At 40.9% G+C, this 16,534-nt stretch overlaps 1 protein-coding gene across 1 annotated transcript in view; it reads right to left on the bottom strand.

Moving 5' to 3' along the window:
• Positions 1-3,373: 3,373 nt before the first annotated feature.
• The window catches only part of LOC128384128 (Golgi apparatus protein 1-like), a 34,926-nt gene continuing 21,765 nt past the window's right edge, over positions 3,374-16,534 (bottom strand). Inside the window, exons 11-26 of the mRNA XM_053343746.1 lie at positions 15,860-16,013; positions 14,942-15,079; positions 14,130-14,216; positions 13,975-14,037; positions 12,833-12,946; positions 11,229-11,317; positions 10,904-11,021; positions 9,129-9,221; positions 8,796-8,933; positions 8,580-8,703; positions 7,758-7,900; positions 7,549-7,650; positions 7,320-7,427; positions 6,242-6,362; positions 5,961-6,067; positions 3,374-4,996 (exon numbers count right to left, since the gene is read on the bottom strand). Coding sequence (XP_053199721.1) covers positions 4,829-4,996; positions 5,961-6,067; positions 6,242-6,362; positions 7,320-7,427; positions 7,549-7,650; positions 7,758-7,900; positions 8,580-8,703; positions 8,796-8,933; positions 9,129-9,221; positions 10,904-11,021; positions 11,229-11,317; positions 12,833-12,946; positions 13,975-14,037; positions 14,130-14,216; positions 14,942-15,079; positions 15,860-16,013 — 1,867 coding nt within the window. The 3' untranslated portion in view covers positions 3,374-4,828. The remainder of the gene's footprint in view (positions 4,997-5,960; positions 6,068-6,241; positions 6,363-7,319; positions 7,428-7,548; positions 7,651-7,757; positions 7,901-8,579; positions 8,704-8,795; positions 8,934-9,128; positions 9,222-10,903; positions 11,022-11,228; positions 11,318-12,832; positions 12,947-13,974; positions 14,038-14,129; positions 14,217-14,941; positions 15,080-15,859; positions 16,014-16,534) is intronic.

Genomic DNA, 16,534 nt, shown 5'->3' on the forward strand with positions numbered 1-16,534 from the left:
TACGCCTGAATAATTCAGTGTGACACGAGTTTTTCACAGCAGGCATTTTGACTTGTCAAGTTTAATAATAAAACTTTCATATAATGGCTCATTTAAAGTGTGTAAAGCATGTCAGTGAGCCAGCATACATGAAACTCAGCAGTTAGAAACATTTATAGCTCTGTATTAAATCCTCTCTGTGCAGTTAAAGGACAGGTTTATTATTTTATATGAACAGTGAAAGATGTTCTCCCTCTCTGTAATCATTCCTCCTGTTCATACTGACTAAAAGATTTCCTTCAAATGTGCTTTCAATGTAAAGTGATGGAGGACAAAATCCATTTTAAAGTAGATGATCAGCTTGTATTGAGCTTCATCAGTGTGAGTTACTATAGTTATTATAGTTACTATGGTAACAGTGTGAGTTAGTCATATCAAGTGATATCTGACACATTTACGTACAGTCTTTATAGCATCAGATTCCCTCTTAGTGTTTCCTGTTGAGCTGTGGTGGAAGTATAGTAACAAAAAGACTTTGCTACTAAAAACACTGTAACGCTGAAACATAGAAGATGAAGATGAAGACTCATTTGGACGCTGAAGCTTCATATTAACTTTTAACCTTTATGTCGTCCTCCTGGGTCAAATTGACCCGTCTGTTTTTACAGTTCCTTCTTTCCTTCCTTCCTCCCTCCCTCCGTCTCTTTCTTTCCTTCCTTCCTTCCTTCCTCACTCCCTCCCTCCTTTCCTTACTTCTTCCTCCATTCATTCCTTCCTTCTCTCCTTCCTCCCTCCTTTCCTTACTTCTTCCTCCATTCATTCCTTCCTTCTCTCCTTCCTCCCTCCTTTCCTTACTTCTTCCTCCATTCATTCCTTCCTTCTTTCTTTCTTTCCTTCCTTCATTACTTCCTCCCTTCCTCCCTCCTTTCCTCCCTTCCTTCCTTCCTTCCTTCCTTGACTTGAGGACAACAGGAGGGTTAAGGACATTTTTTTAAGCACAGAAGGAGGACTGTGGATTTTGTCCTCCATCACTTCCATTGTAAGTTTATTATGAAGGATCTTCTAATGGTCAGTCTGAACAGGAGGAATCATTACAGCTGTTTTTATTCCTTCCAGACCTCCTGAAATTTCCTTTTTACTGACAAATGCCTTCACTGAATTGATTTAATACAACTCTGTTTCATTTTAAAAACACTAGCCTGTAAACCAAGAACATGACGCTCAGTATTTAAAAACACTCATGTTGAGACGAAGATATGAAAATCAGCAGACAGTTTTATTAAATTGACAAATTTTTATCTGTACAGCAAAATCAAATCTCACAATGATAAATCTGTTACATCTTCATATTACATAGCATAATCTAAAAAGAAACAAATTGCACACCAATAAAGTTTGTACACGTAGAGACTTACATACAAAACTGGTTATGATAGCTGTTTTTTAATCGCCTGTTAAATCGCTCCGATTCAACATCCGGCTTCAGCTGACGCAGACAGAAACAAAAGGATCATTTTTAGAAAAGCTCAAAGCAGCGAGCTGTCGGTTTCTATCTGATGACTGATCCGCTCTGCTCTCACTTAAAAGACATTCCTCTTTATTTTTTTCACAGTCAAAATCCTTCGAGAATGAGTCCACAAATTATTTTTGCAACTTGAGCTTCGTTGACGTTTGTAAATGAGCAGAGAAAGTTTGACGGCTTTTTCTGCTTTTCATCATTTACAGAAATTAATGTGCAAGCTGCAAAATATTTGCAAAAAAGAAAAGTATGGTTATTTCTTTTCTTTTTTTTTAGAAAGTACATGAAATGCATTACATAAAGAAAGAGTCGACACTTAGAAAAAGAACAAAATTGCAACAAGAACAAAAAAAGAAAACAGTATAATTTCAGTCATCTTCCTGCAGCACAACTATCTGTTTATGGCTCTAATATCTGTAAAATACTGGCCGAGGGAATTTCTTTTGATTCATGAAATGTTGTGATATCAGAATAAATCCTTCAAAAACGTCCCTGCATCTGATACATCTTTCTTAATTTGGACAACGTCAGTTTTAAGGGCACTAAAACTCTGATACTTGAGTTGATGTTTGGATGGAAAAGCTTCTAAAAACCATGACTGGAGACTAAACATGATTTAAAAAATGTGTTATTTAATTGCAGATACACATGAGATATTAATCAGCTCAGGCTTCAGGTTGATGGTCACACACTATGTGGAAATAAATCACTTCTAAACACACACAGCAGCTTCTCGGTGGTCCACAGATCTCGCTCATTGTCTCAGCCTTGGGAAGTATAACTGCAGATATGACCATTTCTGATTACTACAGCAGTCCAACTTGTGTACCGCTTCATTCATAAAACAAGGAAGTACTCTAGTATCAATTTAGGACACGGGGAAGACATTATTCTTCTTTGTTAATATTAAAAGTAATGTTAAATATGAAAAAAGCAAGTATAAACCTTTTTGTAGGAGCTGTGTGAAAACTGATAAATGTATCTGTTGAGGCTGAAGACTACAAATTTGAAAATGGAGCCAGAAAGAAGTGAAGCTACTAGACATCTGTAGCTCGCTCCTCGAGGCTATATTAGCCACTATTAGCATAAAACTTTAACGGTCAGCGATCAGGTTGATTTGTGGGTAATGTAGGCGCAAGTTTTTGACAAGAAAGAACAATGTGCGGAATAAAAAAAGACAATATATCTGGATCTGCTGCATTAACTCTGATACTAAATGATCCATTCTGAGTCAGATATTATTAAATGTGATGCTAAATTAGAGGAGAACTCTTTAAAAACTGCTTTAATTAAATGTTTTTTGGGCTCTTTTGGGGCAGCAGAACAGGCAGGTAATGTACGTTAGCTTAATAAGAGCTGGAGCCAGGAAGCAGTTAGCTTAGCTTCACATAAAGGCCGAAAGCAGAGAGAGAAAAACAGCTAACGTGGCTCCGTCCAAACTAAATAATTCATCTGCCAGCATCTCTAACGCTCACTAATTAACATGTTGTATCTCGTTTATTTAATCCGTAGAAAAACAGACAACTGTGGTTTTTGGAGGGAGTTACATAGAGAAATTAGTGTCACCTGGCAACCTCACCATAGCAACAAGACTCCAGGAAGTCAAAGCATAGTTACAGCTTATTGTTCTAATTCATCACTTTTTGTCTTTTTCTCCTCATGGCTTAAAATGTTGAGAATAAAGACATTTTTGTAGTTTTTTGGACAATTGGACTGACTCATCTGGATATGTAATTACTCAAAACTTGCCCGGAAAAAAAGAAAAAAAGAAGGAAGAAACAACTCTACGCTGTATTTCAGTAGGTTAGCAACTCAGTGCAGGTTTAGGCTCAATAAATAAATGATCAGATATTTTAAGAAAAGAGAAAAAACTGCTTCTTTTTTTTTTTTACACACAAGTCTCATCTTTAAAAAGTCGATATGATCCACATGATCCATCATTTCCTCTGGAGCTGCACAGATTAGTCAACTAATTAATAAGTTAACTTGATCAACGAAAAAATAAATCAGCAACTATTTTTGATAATCGTTGAATCTTGTGCTAAACATTCTTACGTGCTTTTTCTTTATCTTACATTACAGTGAATTGAATGTATTCAAGATTTAAAGTGTTGGTTGGATTAAATAAGACATCACAATTTTCCGAACCGTTAATCAACAGATTAATTGATAATGGAAATAAAAGATTAGTTGCAGCTCTAACTTCCTCCCTCCATAAATCAAAGATGGCTGCTCATGTCTGTGCTGCTCTGTTTATGTGGCGAGTTGAGTCTGTTCATTAAAAAGGCAACACAAATAGTGACTTTTATCGTCTTTACAATCCAACAATTGAGATGAATAAAACATTTTGGCTTCCACTTGTGTAATCTGACCTCTCACAGCTGCTGACTTTCACCTCAGCAGCTGTGTTTAAGCTGCACAGCAACACACATAAAACTCATCCGAAATCAAGAATCAGTCATTAATCAACAATAAATAAGGCATAAAAATAAAAAAAAGTGCAAAGATTTAATTATTAGCATTTAAATGAAGTTATAAAAGAATAAAATTGAATGTGCACACAATGTTTCTGATAATAGAGACCAGCTTAACCTTCATGATGTGGGTCATAACTGGTCTAAAAAAGATGTTAAGAGTCGTACCTGGCGAGCTGGATGTGAAGAGGACGGGATTTTCATGAAGGGTGAGGAAAAAAAGAACAAAAAACATTTCAACAAGCAACAAGTTGATCTCAGAATTCAACCTTTAAAAGTTTGCCTCAATTTTCCAAGTAGCTTCTTGTGCGATTCAGGCAGCCGCAGTCACTTATAATGAAACGATTTCTTGTTGCTCTACATGCTCCAGTCTCCATTAAATATGACAAAAAAAACCCCCAAAAAGCTTCAGGATCTAACGCAGGGAAAGGGGGGGAAAGAAATCCTAACCTCAGCGAGAGAGAAGCAGCATCCCTCAGTCACACCATGAACAGCGCTTATTTAAGAAAACGGAAAAGATGCCTGACGATCTCGCATCCAACTCCAAACAAACGTCATTGGAGAAAAGCAGAATTTGCTCGGAGGAAGAAAAAAAAAAAAAGTACAAATGCTCCGATCAGAGAGACGATCAATCGAGGTTTGGAGATGCCCAAATGGAGATTTTAAAGGTTTTTCTTCGTGAGATTCGGGGACCGAGGAGGTCTAGATGTGAGCTCTGGCGTTGGCACTGTGCAGGTTGGCTGGTTACAGACCAGGCATCTGAGAGAGGAGGAGGAGGAGGAGGAGGAGGAAGAGGAGAGATACAGGGAGGTGCGAGGAGTCAGTCTTTTTCCGAAGGCGTCGAAGCGCTCGTCCTCTACCGGTCCTTCAGCTCTCTGGTCACCCGCTTGGTGATGCGACCACACAGCAGCCCCACCAGGAAGAGGATGCACACGCTCAGAGCGATCATGAGCAAGATGTAGTTCTTTGAGGGCGACAACATCACCTGTACGGCCAGGTCTGAGAAGCCCTCCGCTGGTGCCACCTACAGGACAGACGGAAAGATTAACACAGCGAAACTAAAGATGCTCAACTCGTTCCTTTCAGATCACAAGTGCCTAACATCTAAGTAAACTAATTGAGATGTCAGCACTCACAAATCACTGTATACAGGGGCATCACCGGGTATCTTGGGCCCCTTGAAAAGATATCACATCGGAGCCCACCACCACACAAGTCAACCATGCACTATTTCTGTAATCTGTACCCTAACACCTCTATCTAAGAAGGTGTGCAACTCTCTTGTAGTCTAAAGGCCCATTTATGCTCAACGTTAAATACGGATACGGACGGAGCCTTCTGTCCGTGCTCTGCGTTCATTTCGTCCGTATTTCTGCACGTTTCCATAAAGCTTACAGATACGGACCAAACGGAGCAGTACCACCAGAAACCATGGGGGGCAGTGTTGCTGTCACTACTCGATACGTAGCTCTAGTGAGACACGAAGAAGAAACAATGGAGGAACTTTTTGAGGAAAGGTTGTACGAGTTGGTTAGAAACTTTAAACATATGGTTTTTGTCTTTTATGCAAGAGGAACATTATCAATATCTCCTCCACAGTCGCCATGTTTGATTTTGAGTTTGTTGTTGTCATAAACGTTTGACTCGGTGCTGCCCCCTGGTGGATGTATTGGTGAACATCCATGCCAACGTAAAGGACGCATGGAAGTATGTGAGCAGTGACGGTAACATTGTTTGAAACGGACGGATACATTTTCGTATGTACGTTGAGCATAAATTGGCCTTAATACTAACTGTACAATATTTACTGACATTGATCTGTGATAATATAACACTGTGTAGTCATGCATGCAACATTCTGCATACAAATACAGTGTTAGTTTAATGCATTAATTTAATTGTGAGTAGCAGCCAAAAAAAACAATAAACAGCTTAATACAGGGAATAAAACATCTTTTTAAGAGGAGATGCTTCCTCCTGGTGTTTACCTTGGCAGCGTAGCTCCACATGTCGATGCGGTCTTGAAGTCTTTTCTTACACTCTGGCTGCAGACGGACTCTTTTGTCCTGCAACGCCTCCATCAGACACGACATCTCTGGACGGTGAGAAAGAAAGACAAATGTAAAATATGCAAACACACTCTGAAAGGTGTCAATCCTATGTGTTAATCGTCAAAGGTAAAGCCAGTAAGTTGATACATCTTTATGAGTCTGTACAAACACGAGAAACAACTAAGATGTGGATAAAATGATTGAATGAAAGCACCCACGTCTTCCTCTGCCGGGAGTGATGGCAGCACAGTGGTGTTTGAGGTCCAGAGCGCAGGCTGTGTGGAGGACCGGGTCCACAAAGATGTCCGCCTTACTCTCCTTCAGCATGTTCAGGACTTCCTGCACACGAGAAGAAGAAATGAAAAAATAACTTCTATTCAAACCAATGCCAAATCTTTTTTGAACTGAATCATCTAAACAGCTTCTAGATACAGATAATGATTCAAAGTCCAGGTTGAGTCCAATCTGTGAGACATGCTGGACATTTTTGAAGGTGAAGCCTCTTTTTTAACCTTAATAATATGTTTTATATTTGACCAGGAGAGTCTGTTGAAAACAGAGTCCTGCCTAAGATTGCTGAACAACTGTATTACAGACCAGCATTCACTAAAGAAATAAGAGTAAGGAAAATAAGTAAAAGCACTTATAAAACACAAAGGCAGTGTGTCACAATCTACTTTTGTGTTAGCTGAAATATGAAGTTGCATTTGTAAAATCTTTGACTGCTTTTAGATTTGTTTGTTTGTTAAACGTTCAAATTTAGCATCAGTTTCTATGTAGAGTTGTGATTTGGACTGTTTTACCTCTGAATTGGTAAGCTGACTTTCATTGTGGTGTTTAAAATAAGTTTAAATAAGTGAATCAGAGAGAAAAAAATGAATGCAAAGACACTTAAAACCTTTGGAATAAATGTCCAAAATCAAAATATTGGTCATTTAAAACATTTTTCCTACAGTTGTCAGACACCTGAACACACCAACAAGATGGATTTTTTTAATAGTCCCTGTTGGTGTAGAAACTGTATTAAAATAATGTAATAATGCAACTTTAATAAGATTTATAAGATGAAATGTGATGAATTAAGTCAAGTAGTCATCTATTTAATTGTCTTCAAAGTGTGTTAAGATGACCTGAAACCTGCAGCCTGCTTTTGAAAATATGCACAAGACTTTTAAAAAACATTATATCTTCCAATCTGTGTACTGACTGAAGATTTTTAATAAATATAAAAAGAAAAAAATCACATTTAGAGATACTTTTAGTCAAAGTAATCCTCAACTAGTGCAGCAAACGTACCTTTTTACAGCCCTCCTGTCTGATCTTCAGCAGGTTGACTTTCAGACATTCTTCCACCTGACCAGTTTGCTCCTGAGCTGCTGCCTCCTCTGCACACAACCTGGAGATCTGGAGGAGCGGGAAAACAGGAGGAGAGGACACGTGAAGGGAGGAGGATGTGTGTGTGTGTGTGTGGTGTGTATGGTGTGTGTGTGTGTGGTGTGTGTGGTGTGTGTGTGTGTGTGTGTACCTCGTCGGAGCAGTGCATCTGCAGCTGTGGGTCCAGCCTGTAGTCCAGCGCTGACTCCTGCAGGATTACTCTGATCTGGTCTTCACAGTCTGAAGACAACCTCTGAACCAAACACCAGCCAGGAAACACACAGTTTAACACGACAATCACTAAATATCACTGTTTTAAAGCCTCCTAGGAAACACACTGTGATGTCATTGAGGTCTCACCTGGTCTGCGTATTTGAGTTTGAGGCAGGCGATGACCTGACCCTCCAGCTCGCTGTCCTCGCCCGCCTTGTTCAGGATGGACTGGCAGAACTTCGGGATGTCGGCTCGACAAGCTTTCCTCAACACCGGGTTCAACCTGTAGTCTGGAGGAGGAAGAAGAGAGGATGATGATGAAGGTGTCAGTAAGGTCAACGTGGAGATCAGGTTATATGACATCTTGCATATTCCAGATGTTTTATAAACGTGTGTACCAGGCGAGGAGCTCCAGTCCTCTGAAATGAGGCCAACGCGGAAGTAACTTAGAACTGTATTCTATCAAAAGGCCACCAGGGGGCGACCGTTTTGGTGTCAAACGGACTTCCGTCTCAATACAAGTCAATGGAGAATTCACCAACTTCTCACTTGATTTCTAACCTCAGTAAACGTTTTCAAAATGTGTTTATGGTCTCAACCGCTAGTTTAAAGCCTTCTTCAATGCAGTATGATGTTCATTTGGGACATTTTGGCCTCCCTGATTTTATATGTGATGATAAAGCAGGGTATGCATTAGGGCGTGGCTACGTCGTGATTGACAGGTTGATTGACCAATGTCCCCGAGATCCAGCCTTCGCAACCATAGCAACCTCCCCACTCCGCCCATGGCCCCGCCTCATGCCCATATAAGTAGAATCCATGTTTTTATTTTTCCCAGCATGCACCTGAAATTTTCAAGATGGCGCTGCCTAGATTCGAAACTATTGGCTTCCGAGCAGCAGTCCACAAACCAATGGGTGACGTCACGGATGTTACATCCATTTCTTTTATACAGTCTATGGTGTGTACCTGTGTTCTGGGTGATCTGCCTCTTGGTGATCATCTGTTTACACTTTGGATCCATCAGCTCGCTGTTCTTGTTCTGTTTCAGACACTGAAGAACATTTCTGGCGTCGGCTTCGGTGCAGAACCGCTGCAGGAGAGAGTTTCAGTCAGTGACATCGCTCCACTTCCTGTCTTAAATCACAAGTCTTTTATCTCTCTCCTCCTCCCCCTCCTCCTCACCTTGATCATCTGCTTGCAGACTCTCATCAGCTGGTAGTCGAGCTCGGGGTCGGTCATCTCCACCTCCTGCAGCCGGAAGATCCGCTGGTGGCAGCGCTGACTGAGCTGCTTCTTCTGCTCCTTCAGACACTCGATCATCTGAGGAGGAGACGAAAGGAGGCAGATCAGAGGGAAGAGGGAGAGGTGGAGAAAAGAGAGAAGAGAGGGGGGAGGAAAAGATCAGACGGAGGGAGGGACAGAAGGAAAGATGAGAGAAGTGTTTTAAACATTTCTAGTATGTCTTCATATTTCTAATGTTTGCAGTGTGTTCGTAGTCCGTCTGATGTTTCTTACCTGAGCGTTACCGAAGGCCACGTTGGGACACAGGCGACTGATGTCAGACTTACAGGGATCGTACAGCTCTGGTTCCAACCGAATATCCTCCGACTGAGAGGAGAGGAGAATGAGGAGTTGTAAGTTTAACATAATAAAGTAGCGACAAAGTTTCATGGTGTTACATAAGCGAAAAACTTTACGGGAAAACAAAACTGCTGAAACTGGTCAAGAGTATTTTCACACTTGGCCTGATGTTACAGTTTTTTTAAGTATTATTAACAATATTTCTCCAGGATTAAAGCACGTTCGATGAAGTCTGTTAAATTAAACACTGTGAGTCAACTACAAAACATTGGTCTGAAGTTTGCTTTGAGTAAACTCTGGTGTGGACTCTGCACCAACTGGCCCATAAACTAAAAGTTAAACAACATAAATGGACTGAAATACACATTAACATTATCTGTCATTGCATGAAATCCTTTATTTGTTGATTTGTTTTAAGATATCAGGAAAAGTATAATTACATTTTTTTTATAATTAGCTGTTTCACAAAGTAAGTCAGAGCATTGCAGACCTCATATTATAACCTGCAGAGTCTACAGTCTTGCTATCAGCTGTGTGACACTGTGTGAACTTTGACACAGTGAAGCTTTGAGCTAACATGGTGATTTTAAAAGGAAGTGTAATGTTTACCATGTTCACCATCTCAGGTCAACCTGTTAGCATGCTAATGTTTGCTAATGAGCTCTAAACACAAAGTACAGCTAAAGGGGGGATGGCAGTGTTATTAGTATTGGAGGCATTTGGTCGTAAACTAAAGTAATAGAGACACTGAAACTGATTTGATTATGGTTATTATTACAATCCATCTGAATTTGATGCCAACTCATGCAGGAGGTGGATTTTATTCTTGTAGTGTTTCACTTCTGAGCATTTTATTTATTATTTTATTATTATTTAATTCACCGTGATCTATTCCTTCTGTGCCTCTGTCTTTATCTCTGTGCTCTTCATTGCTTACTTTTATCTGCCTCGTTTGGTTTTATTTCTTCTGTAAAGCACTTTGTAACTGTGTTAAGAAAAGTGCTATATAACTAAAGTTTATTATTATTATTACAAGTTCATGACAATCCATTCAATAGTTGTTGATCAATGCTGATCAATGCGGCTAGTGTGGCTAAAAAAAAACCTTTATCAGGACTGAGCACAATAAAAAATCAGTCATCTACTTAAAGCCTGTTAAATGCATGACGTAAGTATAGTGTTGTCATGGAAACCTGCAAAACTAATCTAGACTCAAGTATTATCTAGATGGAGTGTTTAAATTTGTGCTGAAATTTCAGATGAGTGGCAGTGAGTGAGACTTTGTGTGTGTGTGTGTGTGTGTGTGAGAGACATGACTGTTTTTATTGGTGTGTGTGTGTGTGTGCTTGCTATGAAGACCCAAACAGTTGCATTAATATAAGGTGATGAAAGTATAGTGTTGTCATGGAAACCTGTCACACAACTAATCTAGACTCAGGTGTTATCTAGACAGAGTGTTAAAATGCCTTTTAATCTCAGATGAGTGACAGTGAGTGAGACTTTGTGTGTGTGAGTGTGTGTGTGTGCGCAATGAAGACCAAAAGGCTTGCATTAATATTAGGTGACGTAAGTATAGTGTTGTCATGGAAACCTGCAAAACTAATCTAGACTCAAGTATTATCTAGACAGAATATGAGTGACAGTGAGTGAGACTTTGTGTGTGTGTGTGTGTGTGTGTGTGTGTGTGTGTGTGTGTGTGTATGAAGTACCATCTCCAGCTCCTCCACCCGCAGCTGTTTACGACACTTGAGAGAAACCCGCTGCTCTCTACCCTCCTGCAGCGTGTCGTTCCTCACTGTGGTGCTGAGACAGATGACCACGTCCACCCTGAAGGGTCAAAAACATCAAACATATAAGTTAGTTAAAATCAGATCTAATGGATGCAGAAAATGACTTTCTCACTAAGTGTTCTGCAGAGAAACAAAGAGGGGGAAAAAGAGCATCAAATGTGAGATTAATTCCACATTTAGGTAAAGACTCATACACACTTTCTTCTAATTCACCGAAATGTTCAACCTTTTCTGTCAAACTCACTTCTTTTTGATGTTTGGACACAGGCGCAGAACGTCCTCCTTACAGGCCATCTTGAACTTATAGGAGAAGCGGAAATCCTTCATCTGAATCTGTAAATTGGGAACAGGGGTAATGGAGATTAGATGAAGTCGCTCATTATACAGACGCACCTGCAGCAGAGCAAAACGCTGTCCAAATCTCAAACTCTTTCTCACTAGTTTTTATTTTTTCCATCTTTTATCTTTGTGCTGAAACTTCATTTCCTAAAAGGAGATAATTGTAGTTTCCCACTCCTATGATTACTTTTAACTTCTAACCCTCCTGTTGTCCTCCAGTCATGGAAGGAAAGGAGGAAGAAGGAAGGAAAGGAGGAAGGAAGGAAGGAAAGGAGGAAGGAAGGAAGGAAAGGAGGGAGGAAGGAAGAAGGAAGGAAAGGAGGGAGGAAGGAAGGAAGGGAGGAAGAAGGAAGGAAGGAAAGGAGGGAGGAAGAAGGAAGGAGGGAAGGAAGGAAAGGAGCGGGAAGGAAGGGAGGAAAAAGGAAGGAAAGGAGGGATGAAGGAAAGGAAAGAAGGAAGGGAGGAAGAAGGAAGGAAAGGAGGCAGGAAGGAAGGAAAGGCGGGAGGAAGGAAGAAGGAAGGAAAGGAGGGAGGAAGGAGGAAAGGAAGGAAAGGAGGGAGGAACGAAGGGAGGAAGAAGGAAGGAGGGAAGGAAGGAAAGGAGCGGGAAGGAAGGGAGGAAAAAGGAAGGAAAGGAGGGATGAAGGAAAGGAAAGAAGGAAGGGAGGAAGAAGGAAGGAAAGGAGGCAGGAAGGAAAGGAGGAAGAAGGAAGGAAGGGAAGAAAAAGAAAGGAAAGGAGGGAGGAAGGAAGGAAGGAAGGAAGTAAGGAAGGAAAGAAGGAAGGAAGGAAAGGAGGGAGGGAGGAAAGAAGGACAGAGGAAAGAAGGAAGGGAGGAAAGAAGGACAGAGGAAAGAAGGAAGGGAGGAAGGTAGGGGAGGGGAAAGAAGGAGGGAGGGAGGGAGGAAGGAGGACAGTAGAAAGGAAGGAAAGGAGGAAAGAAGGAACAGTCAAAACAGACGGGGTCAATTTAACCCGGGAGGACGACACGAAGGTTAAAATAAATAATGACTTGCTTCTTTAAAATGACTGTAACAGAGGTAGTTAGTTGTAGGCATGATAAACTTTACCTTTAAGTAAAAATAATTTGATATTAGTTATAAGTAAGCACTCATAGAAATACATCTCTGTTAAAGTTGAACAATCCTCTAGATTTATATTAATAAGAGAAAAATATGCAGAAAACTTTAAATCACATTCAAAATCAATTATTTACGCCTCAGCCCAATTAATCTCACAAGTTTTGAAGATATGCTACTACATAACGACCAACCAACCAGGACTGAAAAACTCCTTATAGTGAAAAGCAAATAGCTGAGAGCAGATTCATTTGGATTTATCTCCCAAATTAGTTCAGTTAAAAAATGTAATGAAAGTATTTCTGGTGAGACTGGAAAAAAAAACAGCAAGAAAGAAAGAATATCTACAGTATCTATCTACAGTATCTATCTATCTATCTATCTATGACGAGAAAGTATCTATCTATCTATCCATCCATGTTGTAACTGACCAGCTGGAAGTGCGTAACGCCGACTGAACACTTGTCGTTCATTTCCTTCTGATGTTTATTCTGAACCAAACACTCCATCAGGTCACCGGTGTCGATCTGGTTATCAGCGAAATCCTAGACACACACACACACACACACACACACACACACACACACACACACACACACACACACACACACACACACACACACACACACACACACACACACACACACACACACACACACACACACACACACACATATAATTATCTATATATCCAGAAAGGCAAAGTTAATAACTGGACTTGCTTTAGATTCATGAAGAACTGAAGGAGTGTATTTAATAACTAAAGAAACCTTTTGGATGAGAAGCAAAGCAAGTACATTTGCTGTTGATTTTTTATACAATACTTTGACCTGTGCAAGATGGATGAAATGGACAATGCTTTTGTTGGAGTAGGGACGGTGTTCAGGGATTGCCAGTAGGGATGGGTCACGATTTTCGAATATTCAAATATTCGTTACATTGTAAAAAATCGAATAGTTAATGCGACTTAAGCATAAATAAATATATGAACTATCGTCTTTTTATCTCCTCCTTTTTTGGCGTGCAGTTCGGCTCCTATCCGCACGAGGGCAGTATAAGATTAGCTATAGCGGTGTGGATGGGCTAATGTCATAGGGCTAACGTTAGCTAAATGCTCTTCCACAAATGGAGAAACATGCAGAGACTAGTACAGCCGTCAAAAAGTTCTGTGTGGAACAACTTCACTCAGGTATGTTCAGAATTTAGATGTTCAAAATCATTAAGAGTATCATTATGAGGTCAGCTCATTTCCCAATTTATTAAGCAGTTTGTGATGCTTATTGAAAGTTGTTTTAACTCGCACAAGCAAATTTGGACCTAAAGTAAACTATTAAACTATTTAAGAGTGTTTAAAAATGTAATGATATATGAGCTACAAATGAAGTAATACTGTGTTGAAACCCCTGTCCAAAACTCATACATAATGTAAAGATGTAGAGGATGTCAAGTGCCTGACCATGATGTTTTGTTTTTATTTATTTTATATACTGTGATGATTGATGTAAGTATAAACGAAATACTATGACCTGAATGAGAAACTTCACAGTGTAATGGAGCCTTTGTGTGTACATACATGGCAGTGAGTCTGGATGACGGGCTCACAGGCTCTGATCAGCAGCGCGTCGATCTGGATGTCCTGAACAACAAGACAGTTTACAGGTGAGATAAAGAAGCTTTTATATCATCAGCACCTCTCAGCTACTCAGGTTAATACCGACGAGCACTGACCTCTGACTCCAGCTCTGTCAGGTTGCCCACGACTTCCCTGCAGGTAGAGACCAAATCCTCCAAATGATCCTGCAGACACTCCAACTCCTGCACACACAAAACACAGATGTGGGAACTAGTCAGTCAGCAGAAAGTAGAGCTGGGTAATTAATGGAAAAATAATCCAAACCGACATTTAGAAACTCTAATCGACTTAATCTTGCTCATGTCAGTTAACCGTGGTGTTCACTGTTGCCATAACAACAAAGGTTGCATATCTTTAAGGGATTTGAAAACTCCAGTGATCATTTTAACCCAAACCATGATCTTTACATAGTTCTGATCAAGTAAACTAGATGTTAACCACAGCTTCCTTCCCCTTTTCCTTTCTTCCTTCCTCCCTCCTTCTTTCCTTCCCTCCTTCCTCCCTCCCTTCCTCTTTTCCTTTCTCCCTCCCACCTACCTTCCTTCCTCCCTCCCTCCCTTCCTTTCTTCTTCCTCCATCCCTCCCTTCCTTTCTTCTTCCTCCCTCCCTCCCTTCCTTCCTTCCTTCCTCCCTCCTTCTCTCTTTCCTCCCTTCCTTCTGTCCTCTGTCCTTCTTTCCTGCCTTCCTCTTTTCCTTTCTCCCTCCCTCCTACCTTCCTTCTTCTTCCCTTCCTTCCTCCGTCTTTCCTTCCTTCATTTTACATAGTTCTAATCAAGTAAACTAGACATTAACCACAGCGTCACACCTTAAAACATCAGTAGTGTAAACAACCAGCAGAGGGCGCTTAAAGATCAATCATCTGGTCAAAGCATCAGTTACAGTAGATATCAGCATTTATCTGCCCCACCTGTCCAGCCTCCGTCTTCTCGCTGCACCACTTGCCGAGGTCCGTGATGCATCGCTTCTGCAGCTCAGGGTCCAGCTTCACGTCTAGCGCCCTCTGGTGGAGAATCCTCTGCACCTCCACCTTACAGTCCCGTGATAACTGCACACACACACAAACACACACACACACAAACACACACACACACACAAACACACACATTAGTACTGGAAACAGATACTAGATTGATACTGAGGCTGATGTGATATTGATGTCTTGGATTGATTGTTTGATGTGAATTCTTTAAACTAATTGTGTGATTTTATTTGCTGATGTTGGGAAGCTTCTGCATATTTAAGCAGACAGAGTGATAAACTGGCACTGCTCGGCCTCGCTGTGGAGAAGGAAGTCACACACACACACACACACACACACACACACACACACACACACACACACACACACACACACACACAGTCTCACTCGCTTTTAACACTCTGTCTAGATAATATTTGAGTCCAGATTAGTTGTGCGACAGGTTTCCATGACAACACCATACTTACGTCACCTGATATTAATGCAACCGTTTTGGTCTTCATAGTCATGTCACACTCACACACACAAACACACACACACACACACAGAATCACCCCGGTTTATCAGTCAGGCACAGATTAAAATCTCATCTCAAACTGGATTGTCGATGTCATTTTCATCATCATCATCATCATCATCATCATCATCATCATCATGATCATCAATTAACCCCTTCACCAGGATCAATACTGACTGATTGCGGTGAACCATCGACCACTTACCTCCTCGTCAGTTTTTACCTGTCAAGTTTAAAAACATGAAAGTTGTTACAACAATAAACCGACTGAAAAATCACAACGCATTTTTTAAGAAGCAGCGAGAGCGATCACATGTCAGACATCGTACCCTGCGGCCCTGCTCCTCGGTGCGGTACGCGTGGCGGTAGAGGCAGGAGAAGACGGCGCCCGGAGGCATCAGCTCGCTGGTCTCGTTCCAGCTGTGCGTGCGGCAGAGTCGGGCAGCGTCGCCCTGACACTTCTTATACAGCATGGGATCCAGTCTGGGAGACAGAGAGAGGAGATTCATCTGTATGGGGCTATTGTCTCCTCTACTATACACTTTAGTTTGTAAAGAAAAGGCTGAACTACAGTATGAACACAAAGTTTCAGTATTTTAAAGGGTATAAAGGAAGGAAGAGGACTTATTCCAGTTGTTGTTGCTAGGTGATATCACTGGAGGCAATGGAGGACGTAAACCTCAGTCTTTGGACAGAGGACCAAACCATAATCTTAATCTTTGGGGAGATGGCTCGGTTCAAGTGAAGCTCGAGGGTTTGTTGTTGCTGTCTATGACATCACACAATACATGCTAGATGACGCCTCCGCTCTGACAACGTTGCCACGGCAACCTGTCAGATTGGTCATTAATGTGGCCCAGTCTGAACAGAGCCAAATCCGATTTGGACACTTGCTAAAAACAGTGTGGACAGTCAGGCCTAAAAATCAGATTTGAATCAGATTTGCCTGCAGCGTGAACGCAGCCGAAGATGTTTATATTGTTATTTATCCAGGAATGATCTAC

This window comes from Scomber japonicus, chromosome 1, assembly GCF_027409825.1.
Source record: "Scomber japonicus isolate fScoJap1 chromosome 1, fScoJap1.pri, whole genome shotgun sequence".
In the NCBI taxonomy this organism is placed as follows: domain Eukaryota; kingdom Metazoa; phylum Chordata; class Actinopteri; order Scombriformes; family Scombridae; genus Scomber; species Scomber japonicus.